The sequence below is a fragment of the Schistocerca cancellata genome, chromosome 10, assembly GCF_023864275.1.
Source record: "Schistocerca cancellata isolate TAMUIC-IGC-003103 chromosome 10, iqSchCanc2.1, whole genome shotgun sequence".
NCBI classification, from domain to species: Eukaryota; Metazoa; Arthropoda; class Insecta; order Orthoptera; family Acrididae; genus Schistocerca; species Schistocerca cancellata.
Window position 1 is genome coordinate 219528733 of NC_064635.1, and position 18658 is coordinate 219547390.

An 18658-nucleotide genomic window follows, 5' to 3' on the forward strand; every position below is an offset into this window, starting at 1 on the left:
TGTGTTTACGTGAATGCGTGCTCCTGTTGGCGTAATGCGACCCGGTGAAAAGATACTCCGATAAACATGAGAGTGAGAACAGCTGTTATCCATACCGCATTTCGTGCTTCGTATCGTTCCGTAGTATCGTTATCTTTTTCTTTCTTCTAGAAACATGCCTCTTTGGCAAAGTATTTGCCCACCCCCTTTCCATTGCTCAATGCACAGGTTGCGTGTCATACCTTACCCATCTGTAACATAAATTGTCCATGTGCTTCTTCGTGCGGGTTTCTAGTCTGCCTTGACCATTCAAACAGTGGCCTGAATAGGATTCTTGTGTGACATTACCCTCCAGTGCAAGTGATTAAAACGTCCACAATGCTTCGGGCTCGTTATTTCGGAACTGTGGTTTGTATTTGCATTACACAAGGTGTTCCCATTTGTTACCAACCCTACTTTCTCATGAACGGTGCACTTTGGGGAAACACTGGATTCGACATAAAATACAGCGTAAATTGCAGTCTACCAGGTGGTAAGCATTTTTTATTTTTTATTTTTATAGTAAGATTGTAGCCTATCGCTAATATTATTCAATCTGTACATTGAACAATAGAAACCAAAGGAAAATGTGGGCAGGAATCAAAAGTCCAGAGAGAAGAAACAAAAATTTTGAGGTTTTCTCGTTGACATTGTAGTTCTGTCAGCGACAGCGAAGGGCTTGGAAGAGCAATTAAACAAGTAGTAGATGAGTTCTGTTATTTGGGTAGAAAAAAAACTGATGACAGCCGAAATAAAGAGGAGATAAAACGTAGCCTGGCAATGGCAAGAAAAGCGTTTGCGAGAAAAATTTGTTAACACTGAATAACAGAAGTCTTTCCTGAAGGTAGTTGTCTGGAGTATAGCCATGTTTGGAAGAAAAACAAGTAGAATAAACAGTTTCGACAAGAAGAGAACAGAAGCTATTGAAAATTGGTTCTATAGAAGAACGCTGAAGATCAGATGGGTAGATCACGTGTCTAATGAGGAGATACTCACGAAAATTGAAACACGACTTGGTTAAGGGAAGGGGTAGGTCGACTGGACACATGCTGAGACATCAAGGTATCACCAATTTAGTAAGAGAGAGAACTTGGGGGGGGGGGGGGCGGGGGGGGGGTTGGAGTAAAAATTGTAAAGGGAGAAGAGATGAATACAGTAAGCAGGTTCAGGATATAAGTTGCAGTAGGTATTTGGTGATGATGAGGCTTGCACAGGATTGAGTAGAATGGAGAGCTACATCAAACCATTCTTCAGACTAAAGACAACTACTTAAATAGTTGCATACAGAATTTATATCCATTGTCTGTCTCAAAATGTCAACACAGTCCAGAGATATCATTGTAGACACATTACTGCTCATATCTCAAGAACAATTTTACGGTTGATTTTCTCGTGTAATAGTTTTAGTTCCTGCCTTAACGACAAAAGCGGATCGCTGTTCGACCATTACAATTCTACTGGGCATCATCATAAAGAAAGTAGTAGCCTTTTCCCAAACTGAAGAACGCCAAATCTACAGTTCGATGTAGAATGCTAAATAAGATGCTATTTTACTTTTCCTTGCAGACAAATCAGGGCCGGATGTGATCGTCACGCTAACAAGAAAAGGCATCACTACCAAAGGGGATACCATCATTGGCTTATTTATTAATAATTCGACGTCTGCACAACCATTAAGCCATGGTATAAATATTTTCCAATTGGGTGCCAGCACACACATCTCATGGTCTGGAAAATGACTTGTCTTCCAAGCGAAATTTCTACGATTCCCCACGAACACATGCACAGATTTCTGCAGAATGTCAGGAGTGCATGTCGACTAGTATGCGATCCGTAAGTATTTAAGTGTCCAGGCAACAAGACGAAAAAGGTGGAAACTTGAGGTCATAGAAGGTTATACAGCCTAATAAATTAAGGAGCCATCGAATATCCTAAATCAATGCAAGACATCGTTCGGTTTTGCTAACATTTGTTCCCTCATTGGCCTGTAGTTGCAACTCACGTCACGTGGCGTACAGTTCTTCACTACCTTTACTGCGTCCGTTACAATACCTAAGTCCAGCTCAATCACATACAGCGCTTCCACCTAACGGCTTTCGCAGAGTACATCGGTTTCCTCTGGTTTAACTCGAGAATGCCAGGACGCATTGTGCAGTAAGCACACACACATCCATTATGTTACGGCAGTAAGGCAAAGATAAACTGAAATATGCCGCTTGCAACGCTTACACGCGAATAAGAATAGTCGGAGCCTAACCCGATACAGCTGCTCCGCCAAGTTTCATGTTACCAGATTCGGGAACAGAATTACTTCGAAGCGTTCGTTTTATACGAGGATGTGCAAAACCTGGGTATACAGCCGTCACAGGAGACCGGAAGTGTCCATTATCTCACCCGCCCCGCTGCAATAGTGTCACATGACCTGTCACTCAGCAGTGTTCCCGCATGTTGCGCGTACCTCCTGCGGTTAACCCAGCCTGTCGAGCCGCAACGCTTAGTCGGCTGTCCTACTCAGCTCTCCATACTATTTTTCTAATAATGGAACTTTCCTGTTCTAATGCGCCTCAATACCATGCCATAATACATTCTACTAGCTTGGGTACATCTGAAAGACACTAGCTTACGAAAGAGAAGATAGACTGTTTTCGCACCTCTTCAACAACGAAATCATTTGAGACGGAACTCAGACTGGAGAAGGGATGCGGAGGGTACTTGGCCGTATACATTTCAAACGAATTTATGCGGTTTAGGGAGGCCTTGGAAAACAGATTCGGATGGCCACAAGAGAATTTGAAGCGTCGTCAGCCCGAATGCAAGTCCAACGTGCAAACTTCTGACCTGCCTTGGCTTTTTTTACTTCGATCCACTCAGGGGACTGTTTTTTGTTCACTGGTTAGAAACGGTGAAATCAGGAAAGAGGTACTTACCCTATCCACTTAACAAACTCTCTGAAGAATATATCTCTGTCCTTTAATGCATCCAAGACAGTTTTAGAACTATTTATGTTCCAAACACAGTAGATTCTGTGTATGACTTTAAAGGATGGTCATCTGTACCCAAATGTATTAAGACAATATTTTGGTAACTACAACGACCGATTATGTGACCTGAAAAAGTTTTACGGTGAAACTAATATCCAGTCCTAAACCAATTTTATGAAGCTCAACATGAGCCCTTAATAATGAAATTCCTGCCTCATAAAACATCTGCAGCTTCGACCAGATGTGACAGTTACTGTCTATAGTTTCATGTTACCTGCACACACTTTACATTAAAGTAGTGGATAAATAAATAAAAATAGCCAAGAAAAAATTAAGTACTCTCGTTTACTGTAAATGAATTTTGCCCATTTGTTACAATATTAATAAAAGAATTAACCAAACACGGCTTTTTACACTTTATGCTATTGTAATGGTAATGAAAAAGTAACTGATGCACCGGATATCCTGCCTTCCTCCATACGAGTGGAATCAATCTTTTCTTGGATGTCATGCTCTTGGCAACCTAGCATCTGCGATAGTTTCTGCATCAACGGAGTTCACCTTTTTGAACTTCGCTACAGCTTGTTTTTCCAAGTCCACAAACGTTTTAAACCCCTCGTTCAATGAGTTATTAATCTGGAGTCTATAAGGCAAAAACATTCCATCATCACATAAGATTCGAATAAAATTCACGAACATTTGTCTAAATAGCTCCCTGGGTTTGAACCAAGATTTTCGTCACCGATAGAAAAGTAACGACACCGACTGTTTCGGAAGAGCGCAAAGTTGTAAACACTGCCTTCAGAAATTTCTGCCTAGCAACTGTTTATGAAGTCCACCTCGTAGCGGAAGGAAAACAAGTGCCCAACGTGTTATCGTTTTGGTGACGTCACGCGCTGTGGAAGCGGAGGCACTGTTCGCCTGACAGCAGTGTTGCACACGGCACATGGCTGTCGTCACCGCTCGCTTGCAAACATCCTGCCGTTACTTCACGGAAGTTCACACCTTGGCTACAACAGTTTACACATGCTCTGTACATCCTACTTCTCTTCCTGTACATGAATTCCTACAACGAAAGCCGATTCCAGGAAGCGCTTTCGTCGAATCATATATCTCACCTAGAAGTTCTAATAACAGTCGGGATTCCCGGTCGAGGTACACAAACAAGCAAACACGCTGGAGTGACGAATGACTGTCTTCTACATGGCTGTCAATTGTAGTACCCGAATATTTCCCCTTCTTAAGTCATCAATCGGCAGAAACCTTCAAACAAACCGCCTGCCACCGTCTTCCGGGAAGAATAACCTTTTAAATTTGTTTTACATTAAGAAAAAACTGCTTTACGCTTGTCTAGACTGCTGCAGCGAAGTACGCGTGACGTTTAAACGAGCAAAAATGCACGAAACCTTTCCGGAGACATTTCTCAGCGATTTCCAAAGCATCTACCTTGTCCAAACGGGGTTTCGACGCTCGTTCAGTAGACAGTTGCAGTTGCACTACGTATGGGTGATCGTATGCGATTGCTGCCACTCTTACTTTCGGAATACGTTAACTACAGTCTACAATTTTCAGTGCGATAGGATCTGCAGCTGCGATACATTTTTTTGAAAGATTTCGTGATGCCTTAAGCTGCCATTCTCTTTTTCATGTACGCTTGTATAATTCCGGTCTTAGGCCATTTTCAAGTATTTTATGGATGGGCTTCTGGTAGGAAACTATGCACTGTATGTCGTTGCTCCTATGACCATGTTACGCTCGTAAAATAAATCCGAGATGTTTTACGCTCGAAACATACATGGCATAATTACGCGTAAAACACCTCCGATTTACTTTATGAGCATGACATGGGTGTCTTAGGAGCAACGATATAGCCTACATGGCATAATTCACTACTAAAAACCACTGATAAATACTTGAAAATGGCCTACAGCCGGAATTGTACAATCGTACTTGGAGAGAATGGCAGCTGAAGGTTTCACTTAATCTATCAAAAAATTTATTAGATTGCTTCCAAAAGTAAGTTTTCTGCTTTACATACAAATAAATGTCTCTTTAAAACAAGACAAAAGATGAGAGGGAGGTTCAAACCACAATAATACTGTAGCTCAATAACAGGCTAGTAGAGCGATGTCCAAACTTCTTTTCATGAAGGAAATTGTTGTCGGTCCGTAGTTCATATTTCAGGAACAATTCTTCTAGCCATACACTTCATATAAATATTTCAGTCACACTCGATTCAAGACCGACTTCTGTGGTGTGGAACACGAATGGCCATGTTATTATCCGGTAAATACTGATGCGACATAATGAGGGTTGTCTTGAAACAAAAGACTGGAAAAAAACAGAAGCTAGAAGAGGTATTTCATGGTTCAACTACGAGAGAAGAAGTATTTCTGGGGCCTCACCTGACCAGCACAGAATTCGTTCCCTCTGAAACTGAAACAAATGTACAGTTGCTCTGCATGCTAGTTTCAACATTAACTGGTCGATATGAAGCACACAGTACTTGGTAACAGAATTGTAGCAATTTACGATGGAGGTGCTTACTGCTCTAGTTTACGGTACAACTATTGAGGTTGAATAGCTACTGATCGTTCAAAGACACACATCGTTGATGCGGGATAAAGTTTTATTTGAGCTGATTGAATCTGTCGACGTAGAGAACAGTCAATTATGTTAAATTGCTACATTCTTGTAGTAGACGTCATAATGCGTAAATCGTACCTTGCAATACACCCCTGAACACGTCAATACGAATAAATGACACCTTGCAAAAACACAAAAAGAAAATCGAATCGAAATGTGGAACACATGCCTTCATGTGACGTAAAAAATATTACACCACATCACCCCCCCCCCCCCCAAGCATTTGACCTACTGGAGCACAAGCAATACTTCGTAACTAAAGTAATTAACAAGACATCCAATCTGGCTACTACAGGTAGGTACAAACCCGCAGAAGTTGTGGTTGTGATGTACCTTCTGTGGATTAGTCCGTGAACGATGGATTTACTAACGTATAGCTGATGCAAATCCCGGCAGTAATACCGATATGAAACATAAAATAGGTCAGCGGCGAATCACTACTAACAGTGTTACGTTCAAACTGTCTTTTGCTTCATTCAGATTAAATACTGGATGACCCTGTAAAGGGTTACCGAGTTGTATACTATGAATGTGGAACGATCAATGATGCATAAATGACTGTTCAAATTTATACCTTCGCCGGTAATTTCCAAAAATGATTGCCTATCGAAGTCGCGAGGTCCAAAAGATACATATCGAACGTGCCATCGCAATTCGATCAAGCGACTCTGGTGGCGGGCGCTGTGATCAATTATTTGTGATTGTCATTTTTATCTGTTTTATTGTGAGTTGTTAGGGAATCCCAGACCATTTATGTCGTTAGTGAGTGGGATGTCTGGAAGAATACATGGTTCAACTCTTCCAAATTATCCATCCAGAGCGCTGTAATGGACTTTCACATGATAACAACACCGACGACGAGCAAGGTAAGTCGTCTCCTTTTCAATTATTAGTATTTTTGTAACGCTCTTCTTTTGTCGTTGCTGTAGCGACCATCGTAAATATACTCATAGTGCCCGCCACCAGAGTCCATGATCGATTTACAATCGCACGTTCGATATGTATCGTCTGGACCCCGTGACTTCGATAGGCAATCATTCTTGAAAATTACCCCATCGCCACATTAAAAATCCGTTAATTCCACGGGAATGAAATGTATATACAAACAATGGATGTGAACTACAGACGAATGGAGTAATGTTACAATTTGAAGAAATTGGTATGCGACACGTGAGACGACCTTTAAGAACTGAAGGAGCCTTCAAAATGAGATTGATACATAGGTTATATACATAACGTATCAGTTCCTTCGTCATAGTTTCGTGGGGCTTTTCTGCGTTATGTACGTCGTCTACAGTTCATAAAATGGCTCTGCTAAACAACGTCGTTACATAAATTTACCACATGGTTTGATTGTAAGCTCTGTAAGCAGTGTTGCGTAAGACTTTGTGAATATAAGCGTCCCTAGGATTAAGAGATCAAAAATTATCTCGCTAGAGAGAGCGATACAACTGATAAGTCAATTAAGTGCTGTAGCAAATGCGTCACCACTTTCCTCTTCCAAGTAGTAAGCATCAATAAAACCATCGCCGATAAGACATAGAGCTTGTGTCTGATTTCACGCTCGATTACGGCTAGTCACAGGGATCGGATGTTCTACACAAAAAAAAAAAAAAAAAAAAAAGCAGTGAGCATTAAACCGCACGTCTTCCGCCAAAGAATCTCCGATCCAAATATAGACAGCAGCTAAATACTAATTAAATTACATCTTGTTTCATAGGGGATTGCAGAGAATTTACATTCATAAACTTAAAACCCAACACGCAAGCAATTTACATACCACTGCCATCTGCAACATACTCCGTCGAGAGCAGAAAATGTGTACTGCGTATCATTTGCCATGACTGGACACAATACCCTGCCAGCAAATAAAATAATAAGCTTTCAATCGCAACTATTACGTCCACGACAACAATCAGTTCCGCTAATCTTCAACCAAAGAACATCGCAGTAAATATTGCGTACACGAAGAACAACGATCCCAATACGCGAAACCAAAGAACGTTGAACAAACATTTTACTCCTGGAACGAAATTAAAAACACTTAATAAAATAAGAAAAACCTTACAGGCCTGAATGATGCACTGTCAACTTACGTCAGAAAACATGTTAAACATATCATAGCTACGTGTGCGATTATTTAAAAACCATGTAAATGCATTAAGCCATGAATCAGTAAATAACTATATCGCTGACTCCATACAGGGACAGAAAGTAATATAATGGAGCACCTGCCCAAAAAAAAAAATATATATATATATATATTTGACACCTAGTGGTACGTTTATCAACATTAAGTGAATATAGCTACCAATACGAAAAAAAAATTAAAGTTTGGAAGCAGTGTGTAATCTTACGTAAATTTTAGATTTAGAGCAATTCTTTAATTATGATAAGCACACCAAAAATATTGAGCAATGGAGACCTCATAAGAATTACTTGTTGAGATAAGACAACAAACCAATTGTTTAGCACAAAGCCTAGAGTGTAACACTTAAAATCACAAATGAAATCAAATGTAAGTGGCCAGGATATGTATAGCCAAGAAAGTTGATGGTGATTTATTGAGGAGTTCTTTGCTGGGCTCCGAACGACAATTTCATTAACAGTGGGTAGATGACATTAGAAAACATGAAAGATGGAAACTTGCCGTCTCTTTTTCAAAGGAACGTCCAGAATTCGCCCAAAGCGATCTGCGGAAATGTCTAGAAAATTAAATTTGATGGCTGAACGGCGATTTGAACCGTTTTCTTCTCGAATAATGAGTCAAGTGTCAACCACGAACCACCTCGACCGATGATAATATTTAGGAGTGTGGCACAACAGATCTCTTATTTCTGTAGTTGTGCTTTGCATAGACACGAACAAGTAGCGCTTACTAATCCCCTTTCAAACATTCGTCCACGACCAGCTATAGTATTTGTAAAATATAAAATGGTCCATCTCTACATTTCGCTGTGTTCGACATGTTACAAGGAAATATTTAAATAAACATTTGCATAACTAGCACGCCACAAAGTCACATTCTACTGCTAATGTAGGGTGTCCATTTCATTTTCATTGAAAAAGGGGACATTTAAAATAAATTAGAGAAAAACCTGGGGCAATGAAGAAAAAAACGGGACATAAATATTGTATTGACTAAATTTAATACACATACAAGTTTACCTTTACAACGTGCACTCAGATGATCCAAAATCACTTTTTATAATTATTCTGCCACACTACCACCGTACTTTTCACTTTTATGTACTTCATCAAGAAGTGCATTTTCGTTTGAAATTGTGTCATAAAAGTCAGTACACGATACACCATTAAAGTGTGTTTTGACAATGAGTAAGGCCCTCACTGTTACAACTTTCATTCTGTTTTTTTCATCTGACCACAAAGAGTTCACTACCGAAAACACACGTTTCACAGCAGCATTTGACCCAGGAATTGCCAGACAGAACTCCACCAAATGAATCATGTTTTTCATGTGCACAGAACTTCATAAAAAGTGAAGGAGGAGACAAAGAAAGTGTTAGTGCAACGTGGTATAAAATATTTGCTTATTTCAAAAGTATATTTGAAATAAGAAAATATTTTACACCACGTTGCACTAACACTTTCTCTGTCTCCTTCTTCACTTTTTATGAAGTTCTGTGCACATGAAAATTCATCGAACAGTTCGTCTTCATCAACAGGAAAATTTGGTACAATGCTTTCAACAAAAACACAACAGTCCTGAATATCCTTTCACTGTAGCTGCTCCTTTTCAGTATTAGCCCAGTCAAATGCTTTAAAAGGTGTGAGAAATGGTAAACACCATTCTTTAATATACTCAATGCAAGAGTCATAGAAGATGTTAGCATAAATATGAAATTGTTCTACAGTAATTTCGCCCTCTTCTTCCAGCTTCCTTAGAGTCTCATGTACAAAGGATGTGAGAAATCTTTCAGATTCTCTACTTCGTAATTTGCCCAATAATTTGTTTATTTCTTGATAAACTTCCACTATTGTGAATTCTTCTTTCTCAATACATTTAATTGTTGTGGAGAAAGGTTTTAGCTGGCTAACAAGAAAATGTAGAAGAACAATAGACACAGGGTTATCAAAGAATTGTTTAAGGATAACATGACACTTATCAAGGACATGAAATTTGATTTCAAAGCAGTAAATATCTCTACATTTCTTTCCAATGCTGGTAGCAGAGATAGCCACCTTGTCTTGCTGTGCCCAAGTACAGTTTTGTATTCAGTTTCAGTAAACTTACAGAATGACTTCAGAGATTCAACCCTTACTGTATATATGTGGAAATGCAGGTTGATTTTGTTTACAATTAATTGGCAGTCGATGGGTAGGCAACCTGAGACAGCTTGTAAGGGATTGTGCACCACATGTGCTGGACTGCCAACCCCTACTATATTATTCACTGTGTTCTGTTGCAGTTTATAGAACAAATTGTTTTTTTCCTTTACTCTGCTTACCACCAAAATTGGTGTTAGTGTTGTCTGCAGTAACTGCAATCACCTTTCCCTCAAGATCATATTTCTTTAAAACCTCCAGCACATAATTCTGAAGTAAATCTGATGTTTCTCCCGCTAAATTAAGCAATTCGAGCACTTTAACCTTGATGCCATTTTCAGGGTGAAAATACATGATAAGGAGAGGAACCAACTTCAAATCCGGATGATTCTATGTATCAGTCATTACAGAAATGAATCGAGCACTTTTCAGTTCATTTAAAACCTGCTGAGCTGCATACGGTGCAATAACATTTGAAATGATTGCATTACATTTAGTGTGTCCACATTTGAATTTAGGATTGAAAAGCTTTTTAATAACTGCTGTAGTACAGTCCATTGACTTGAAGCTATGGTTATGCATTGCACTGTGGTATGCAAACGTAGCTCTTTGTGCTGCCAACTGCCTATCCATTTCTGTTACTGATTTTAAGTTTACATATTAGTCACTTACGCATTTATTTGCTCTTTTCGTTCGATCTTTCATGCGATGTTTCTTCGTCTTAACGTGATTCACAATGACAGACCTTCCACCATGACCAATAGCAAATTTTGATCTGCACAACATACATTCTACAGTTTCTCCACTACCAGTGATAAAAGGAAACTCGCTTTTTATATTGCTGTTAAAATTACACTTTCGTTTTGGCATAATGAAACAGTGATTGCACAGTGCAAAACATTAACAGTGTGGTGACGAAAGCCAGAGAGCAAGTATCAGTGGTGTAGAGTATCTCTGGACCGAAAGGACGGATTCAGTGGATCGATTTAGAAGAGAGGAATCTGCGTTGTTATTCATAACCTATAGTGCGTTTAAAATTACTTGCGATTTTTGACAGTTCGGTACATGTTTGAGGGTATGCTGAAAGTCATCACACGCTTCCTAGCGTAAATAATTGCGCAGTTAATAGCAAGTCAAAGAACCAGTAGCGTAAAATACTCTAGCCAAGCGGAATAATAAAAAAACGGGACATTTGAGGGTTCCCAAAAAAACTTTGGGGACAGCGGGACATTTTTGTAAAAAAACGGGACTGTCCCGGGAAAAAACGGGACGAATGGACACCCTATGCTAACGATACTCACATAACAACATGACACCCATAAGCGCCAAAACTATTCTGGGGTAGGCATGGTCTGACAGATGAAGCCGCAGTCAATCGGGAATTTTCGCTTTAAATCGTTTAATTCCGCTATCCATCTCTTGAAATTATATTTTCATATGATTACACACCTAAGCCTTCCACGATCCCTTTAAATTATGCTAATCCATGACTTCTGCTGCCAGTGCTATCTTTTATAGTTATCTTTCCCTGGGGGTCTGAGATAAAATTAATGGCAAGTCATTTTCCTTTGTAACAGTCTTTGGATCAATTGCTTAACTGACCAGTGCTACTAAGTATTTCATCTTAAATAAACAGCACAATATACCTTTGATTTAATTCCACACTCGTGGGACTCACAAACTACTCATGGAGACGTGTCAACTGTAGTTTGTGATGGTAGCGCCCCTTGAAATACTGACTATGGCGACACACTGATCCGTAGTATAGCCCGAGACCTAGGTGATATTGAAAATGACAGTTTCGGTTGTGATGTGGTGAAGTGAATGTGAAATGAAGACAGTGTCATGTGAAGCTAAAACTGCAAGGTAAATTCGGAGTACCTATATTTTATATCACATAGTGGGCAGCTACCGAGTCCTTTAGTATATGTAATAAACACGAAAAATGCAAGGTGTGTAAGAAGTTGACTATGCAACTTTTTCCAGCGTTTTGACCCGATCTTACCAGTGACAACTATTATAACCACCCAACTTCTATCTAACGATCGGCCAAAACCGTGAACCCCCAATAGAACGTACAGACGATGCTCAATTCGTTAAGTGTCCATGTGTCCTGTACCGCTGATTGCTAATCTTCTCTTGGGGTGTCCCATACATAGCAGCATTCGCCGTATATGTCGCCTTACACCCGGATCAGAATAACGAAAGTGGTTTAACAACTAGTCGCTACCCTAACAACAATGGAAAACTTCGTAAATAAAATCGTTCTGATCAATCTATATGCAGGGTGTTACAAAAAGGTACGGCCAAACTATGAGGAAATATTCCTCACACACTTACTAAGAAAAGATGTTATGTGGACATGTGTCCGGAAACGCTTAATTTCCATGTTAGAGCTCATTTTAGTTTCGTCAGTATGTACTGCACTTCCTCGATTCACCGCCAGTTGGCCCAATTGAAAGAAGGTAATGTTGACTTCAGTGCTTGTGTTGACATGCGACTCATTGCTCTACAGTACTAGCATCAAGCACATCAGTACGTAGCATGAACAGGTTGGGCCCCATGTTCTTCCACCTACGCTCAATGGAGCACGTTTTCATGATTTCGTACGGGATACTCTTCCTGTGCTCCTAGAACATGTGCCTTTATAAGTACGACACAACATGTGGTTCATGCACGATGGAGCTCCTGCACATTTCAGTCGAAGTGTTCGTAGGCTTCTCAACATGTTCGATGACCGATGGATTGGTAGAGGCGGACCAATTCCATGGCCTCCACGCTCTCCTGACCTCAACCCTCTTGACTTTCATTTATGGGGGCATTTGAAAGCTCTTGTCTACGCAACCCCGATACCAAATGTAGAGACTCTTCGTGCTCGTATTGTGGACGGCTGTGATACAATACGCCATTCTCCAGGGCTGCATCAGCGCATCAGGGATTCCATGCGCTAACAGAGGACATTTTGAACATTTCCTGTAACAAAGTGTTTGAAGTCACGCTGGTACGTTCTGTTGCTGTGTGTTTCCATTCCATGATTAATGTGATTTGAAGAGAAGTAATAAAATGAGCTCTAACATGGAAAGTAAGCGTTTCCGGACACATGTCCACATAGCACATTTTCTTTCTTCGTGTGTGAGGAATGTTTCCTGAAAGTTTGGCCATACCTTTTTGTAACACCCTGATATTACGCTGTTTCGGCTACTGTAATCTTCTGATCCTTAACGTTAAAGGAACATAGAATTCGAGGTACTTCCTGTATATCACCATGCAAATGTGTAACAGTTTCTAAATCTTAGTTAGTTAACTTCTTAAAATTTGTTTTAAATTTTAATTTCTCCATCTTTTGTAGCCACATAATTCGTTAAAAACCTTTCACTGTGTGTGCCATTAATCTCAATTGCAGATCTGTAGGTGGCAGTAGCCGAAACTATGCAACAAAAATATTAAGCGACCTAGGTCTTTATTCGCGAAGTACTCACAATGTCGCTAGCTGATTTGTGAAATTTAATTCCTTTATTAACGACTACATAGGCTTGACCGTGCCTTCTGTCGTCTCCGCCTCCTAACGAACAGTTGTGAATCGTTGGCGCCATTGCTTTTGGTTCTTACTGCCGATCTCTTAAACACATAAAAGAATCTGTTCGCGAATGGCGTTAGTTAGCAGCAAAATGATACAGCTGTAACAAACCTGCTAGGCGAACTCAGTATTCCAGATTAACACAAGTATTCAGTACTCAACTACACAGCTGTTACTGCGGCGGCCATATTGGGCGTTCGGGTACACGTGCACCGGCAACACGGCTTGTCTACTCTTCATCTGTCTCGATTTATGTGGGTATAGTAATCAAACCAGTCGGTTTCAAGTTTTCATACGATTTGATGAACCATTAAACAGTGTTCAAGTCTTTGTAGCCTGATGAGATGGAGTTGTTACACGAATAGCCTTGCTGGAACATGTGCAGGCGCTGGAGGAAATAACAGAAATTAGCTATCGAAAAGGTTATGAAACGATACGATTTTCAGGTTTTAGATTACTTACACTGTACTGCCTTGCTATTTCAGTGTCATGGATACCAACGAACAGTGCAATGTAAATAATCTAGAAGAATGATTATTCCGTTTCATAATCCTTCCGTTAACTCAATAATTGTATAACCATACTTGTAGCTCGGTGCTGCTTAAATTATAATTCTTCATATTGTAAAGCAGGCGCAGTTTCCTATATGTCAGCACTCGACAAGATTGCGAGGAAATAAAGTATTTCCGCCAGCACCACGACCGTAAGGTCTACATGCAGCTGTAACGTTCGTGTAACAGCTCAACTTGACAGCGAGCCTCCAGTGATCTGAAAACTAGTTATTAATGAAATAAATCGTATCCAAATTCAGGTAGGTGCCCGATTACATGATTATTATACCCACGCAAATCACAGATTTAAATCATTGCAGTTGGCTATCAGCAGTGGATACAGTGAACCGATCAGTTTGCCATTCTGATCCAGGTGGGTTGGGCGTCGGAGCTTACCGTTGCTCTTGAAGGCGGTGGCCGTGTCGAAGGAAGGCGCCCTCATGGGGTGCTTGTCCTTGAAGGACCTCTCGAGGAAGGGCGGCGTGCTGATGGAGACGGCGGGCAGCGACTCCCCCCTGGTGAGCGGCGGCCGCCCCACGCCCGCCGGCCCGTGGTCGTCGGCCAGCAGCCGCTTCGAGTCGGCGCCGTGGTCGTCGTCGCCCGGGTCGGCCGACGCGGACAGGCCGCGCTTGAGGCCCCCCGGGGGCCGGTGGGAGGCGACCGCCGCAGCCAGCGCGTGGTGCGTCGCCGACAGGTGCGGCAGCCGCACGCGCACCATGTCGTGCTCGGGGGCGGAGGAGCGGCCGCCGCCCCCGGCGCCGGCGGTCGCGCCGCCCGGCGGGGGCGGCACCGGCTGGTACTCGGCCAGCAGCCCGCCCGTCGCCCCCGCCGCCACCGCCGCCGCGGCCGCCGCCGCCGCGCTGCTGCGCGAGTGGTGCATCGCGTACCCCTGCGGAGGCGGCGGGGGCGGCCCGGGCGCCACCTGCTGCTGCTGCTGCTGCTGGGACTGCGCCTGCCGGCCGCCGCCCCCGCCGCCGCCCCCGGAGCCGCCGCCGCCCCCGTGGGCGCCGGGCGCCAGCTCGACCAGCCCCGCCGTGCCGTTCTCGTGCACGCCGGCGCGCGCGTGCATCTGCTGCGGGGGCGGCTTGCCCTGGTGGGCGCGCTTCATCTGCCGCGCCGCCTCCAGCACCAGCTCGATGCGGTCGGCGCCCTCGTAGTTGACGCAGCCGCGGCACACCGCCTCCGTGAAGTCGTGCAGCATGGCCCACGGCATGCGCGGCAGGTCGCACAGGTAGCAGTGCTGTCTCTTCCCTAGCACCGACATCCTCATCGAAATTGTTCCAGTCCCTCCTCCGCGTCGGGGGAGGACGCGCGTACTGACCACCTGACGACAACAACAACAAACGCACACGCCCGCAGTACCTGTCCGTGACGCACTACCTGGCGCACTATAATATCATTTCGCCCGCGAGAACGCTCCGAGCATCCCGAGAAAACACTTTTATTCGTTCCCCCCACTTTCACACGTGAGACGTATGACAGGAACCTCTGTCTCTCTCTCTGACTTCCACTGGCAGTGACGTGCAGCACAGAACTGGACGCCTCCGCCCGGCCGCAGCCAGTCGCGCCCCCCACCCCTCGGCGCCCGGCTGTGACGTGGCAGGCTGCGCCGCGCTACGGCGCATGCGCTACAACGAACTGCCGGTTTGTCTGTTTTAAAGCCGACGGACGGGTCTACAGTACTGGCACGGCGCAGCGTTGCCGTTACTCGGATGTAGGCCGGCGCCGTTGCTTCTGGTGCAAAACACGAACCACTGCAACAGTCCGATGTGCAGATAGTAAACACACTATTCGGTAACATCACTACAATCAACTATCTGAACCGAAAAGCGATTCCTACAGAAACACGTCTTTTACAGTACGAAAATGTGGCAAATAGCACACAGAACAAACAATCATTGTACTTCTACACCGAAGCTCTTCATGTGATAGGTTCGCAACGTAAACACCACTCAAGGCTAGACCTGTTCCACCTGGCTGAATGCTGCCGTCCCTTTTACTTTCCTGTCCCAGCTGACTACTCGAGACAAGTCGCACACACACACTCATCACTAGACCGGCAATACCGCATCATTGGTGTCACAGAAGTCGACACCTTAGAATCGCACTATGGTGCCAAGCGCAAAAGGGCGTGTAAATAGCTGTTTGTTCACTAACAAAAATGTAAAACGGAGGTAAAATGATATAGCTACGTTACGTTTAGAGTTTCAACACAAAGGTCAATAGCCGGCCGTAGTGGCCGTGCGGTTCTAGGCGCTACAGTCTGGAACCGAGCGACCGCTACGGTCGCAGGTTCGAATCCTGCCTCGGGCATGGATGTGTGTGATGTCCTTAGGTTAGTTAGGTTTAATTAGTTCTAAGTTCTAGGCAACTGATGACCTCAGAAGTTAAGTCGCATAGTGCTCAGAGCCATTTGAATCATTTTTGAACAAAGGTCAATACTTGTGTCGTGTTTCGCTATAATTTTTCGTACAGCAGACGGAAGATACAAAGAAATCAACATCTGTCACTGCAAGCATAACTAGAGACATTTTACGTATCTTCGAGCATCAAAACGAATAAAGGGATTAGTGAACACAGAGTTGGCGAACGAGATTGAATGCTGTGACCCCCAAATCCTCCAAACAAACGAAAATATACCTGTTCAAAAAAGCAGATAAAAATACGCCTGACGCCTTCCTCAGAGACAATCTCCACTCATTTCAAATTAATAATATAAGTGTAGAGCAGATGTGGCTCTAACTCAAAGAAATAGTATCGGCTGCAGTTGAGAGATTTATACCAAATAAGTTAAAAAAACAACGGAGCTGATCCTCCTTGGTGCGCAAAACGGATCAGAACACTGTTGTGGAAACAACGAAACAAATATGCCAAATTTAAACAGACGCAAACTCTCCGAGATACGCGATCTATTACAGAACCTCAAAATTTAGCGAGGATTTCAATGCGAGATGGCTATAATAGTTTCCACAACGAAACCTTGTCTCGAAATCTGGCAGAAAATCCAAAGAGATTCTGGTCGTATGTGAAGTATGTTAGCGGAAATACACAGTCAATGTCTTCTCTGCGCGATAGCAATGGGATACCAGCGAAGACGGTACCGCCAAAGCAGAGTTACTAAACATAGCCTTCCGAAATGTCTTCACAAAACAAGACGAAGTAAATATTCCAGAATTCGAATCAAGAACAGCTGCCAGCATGAGTAACGTAGAAGTAAATATCCTCGGAGAATTGAGGCAACTTAAATCACTTAATAAAAGCAGGTCCAGACTCTATACCAATTAGCTTCCTTTCAGAGTATGCTGATGAATTAGCTCCATACTTAACAATCATATACCGCCGTTCGCTCGACGAAACGTCCGTACCTAAAGACTGGAAAGTTGTACAGGTCACACCAATATTCAAGAAAGGTAGTAGGAGTAATCCACTGAAGTACAGGCCCATATCATTAACGTCGATATACAGCAGGATTCTGGAACATATATTGTGTTCGAACATTATGAATTACCTCGAAGAAAACGGCATATTGACACACAGTCCACACGACTTTAGAAAACATCATTGTTGTGAAACACAACTAACACTTTCTGACATGAAGTGTTGAGTGCTACTGACAAGGGATCTCAAATTGGTTCCGTATTTCTGGATTTCCGGAAGGCTTTTGACACTGTACCACACAGCCGGCGTCTAGTGAAATAGCGTGCTTATGGAATATCGTCTCAACTTTGGATTCGTGATTTCCTGTCATCGAGTAAAACAGAAGGGATTTCTGGCGTTCTCCAAGGTAGTGTAATAGGCCATCTGCCGTTTCTTATCCATATAAACGATTTGGGAGACAATCTGAGCAGCCGTCTTAGGCTGTTTGCAGAAGACGCTGTCGTTTATCGACTAGTAAAATCATCAGAAGATCAAAACAAATTGCAAAACGATTTAGACTATGTATCTGCAGGATGCAGAAACTGGCCATTGACTCTCAATAATGAAAAGTGTGTGGTCATCCACATGAGAGCTAAAAGGAATTCGTTAAACTTCGGTTACACCTTAAGTCAGTGAAATCTAAAGACCGCAAATTCAACTAAATACTTTGGAATTACAATTACGAACGACGAAAATGGGAAGGAATACATAGAAAATGTTAGGGGGAAGGCTAACCATAGACTGCGTTTTATTGGGAGGACACGTAGAAAATGTAATAGATCTACTAAGGAGACTGCCTACACAACGTTTGTCCGTCTTTTATTCGAATACTGCTGTGCGGTGTGGGATTCTTACCTGATAGGATTGACGGAGTACGTCGAAAAAGTTCAGAGAAGGGCAGCACATTTCGTATTATCGTGAAATGAGGGAGAAGAGAGTCTCACTGAAACGATACAGTGTTTGGGATGGACACCATTAAAACAAAGGTGTTTTTCGTTGCGGATTAATCTTCTCAAGAAATTCCAAGCACCAACTTTCTCCTACGAATGGGAAAATATTTTTTGATGCCGACCTAGATAGGGAGAAAGGAGAACCTACTCATGGAGAAACGATCACCACGATTAAATAAGGGAAATCAGAGCTCGTACGGAAAGATGTAGGTGCTCGTTCTTTCCGCGCGC

General features: G+C 42.6%; 1 protein-coding gene across 1 annotated transcript in view; it reads right to left on the reverse strand.

The window, feature by feature from the left end:
* The window catches only part of LOC126106284 (interferon regulatory factor 2-binding protein-like B), an 87273-nt gene extending 71652 nt beyond the window's left edge, over window positions 1-15621 (reverse strand). Inside the window, exons 1-2 of the mRNA XM_049912505.1 lie at window positions 14851-15621; window positions 14457-14784 (exon numbers count right to left, since the gene is read on the reverse strand). Of these exons, the coding sequence (XP_049768462.1) occupies window positions 14457-14784; window positions 14851-15330 (808 nt within the window). The 5' untranslated portion in view covers window positions 15331-15621. The remainder of the gene's footprint in view (window positions 1-14456; window positions 14785-14850) is intronic.
* Window positions 15622-18658: the final 3037 nt, after the last annotated feature.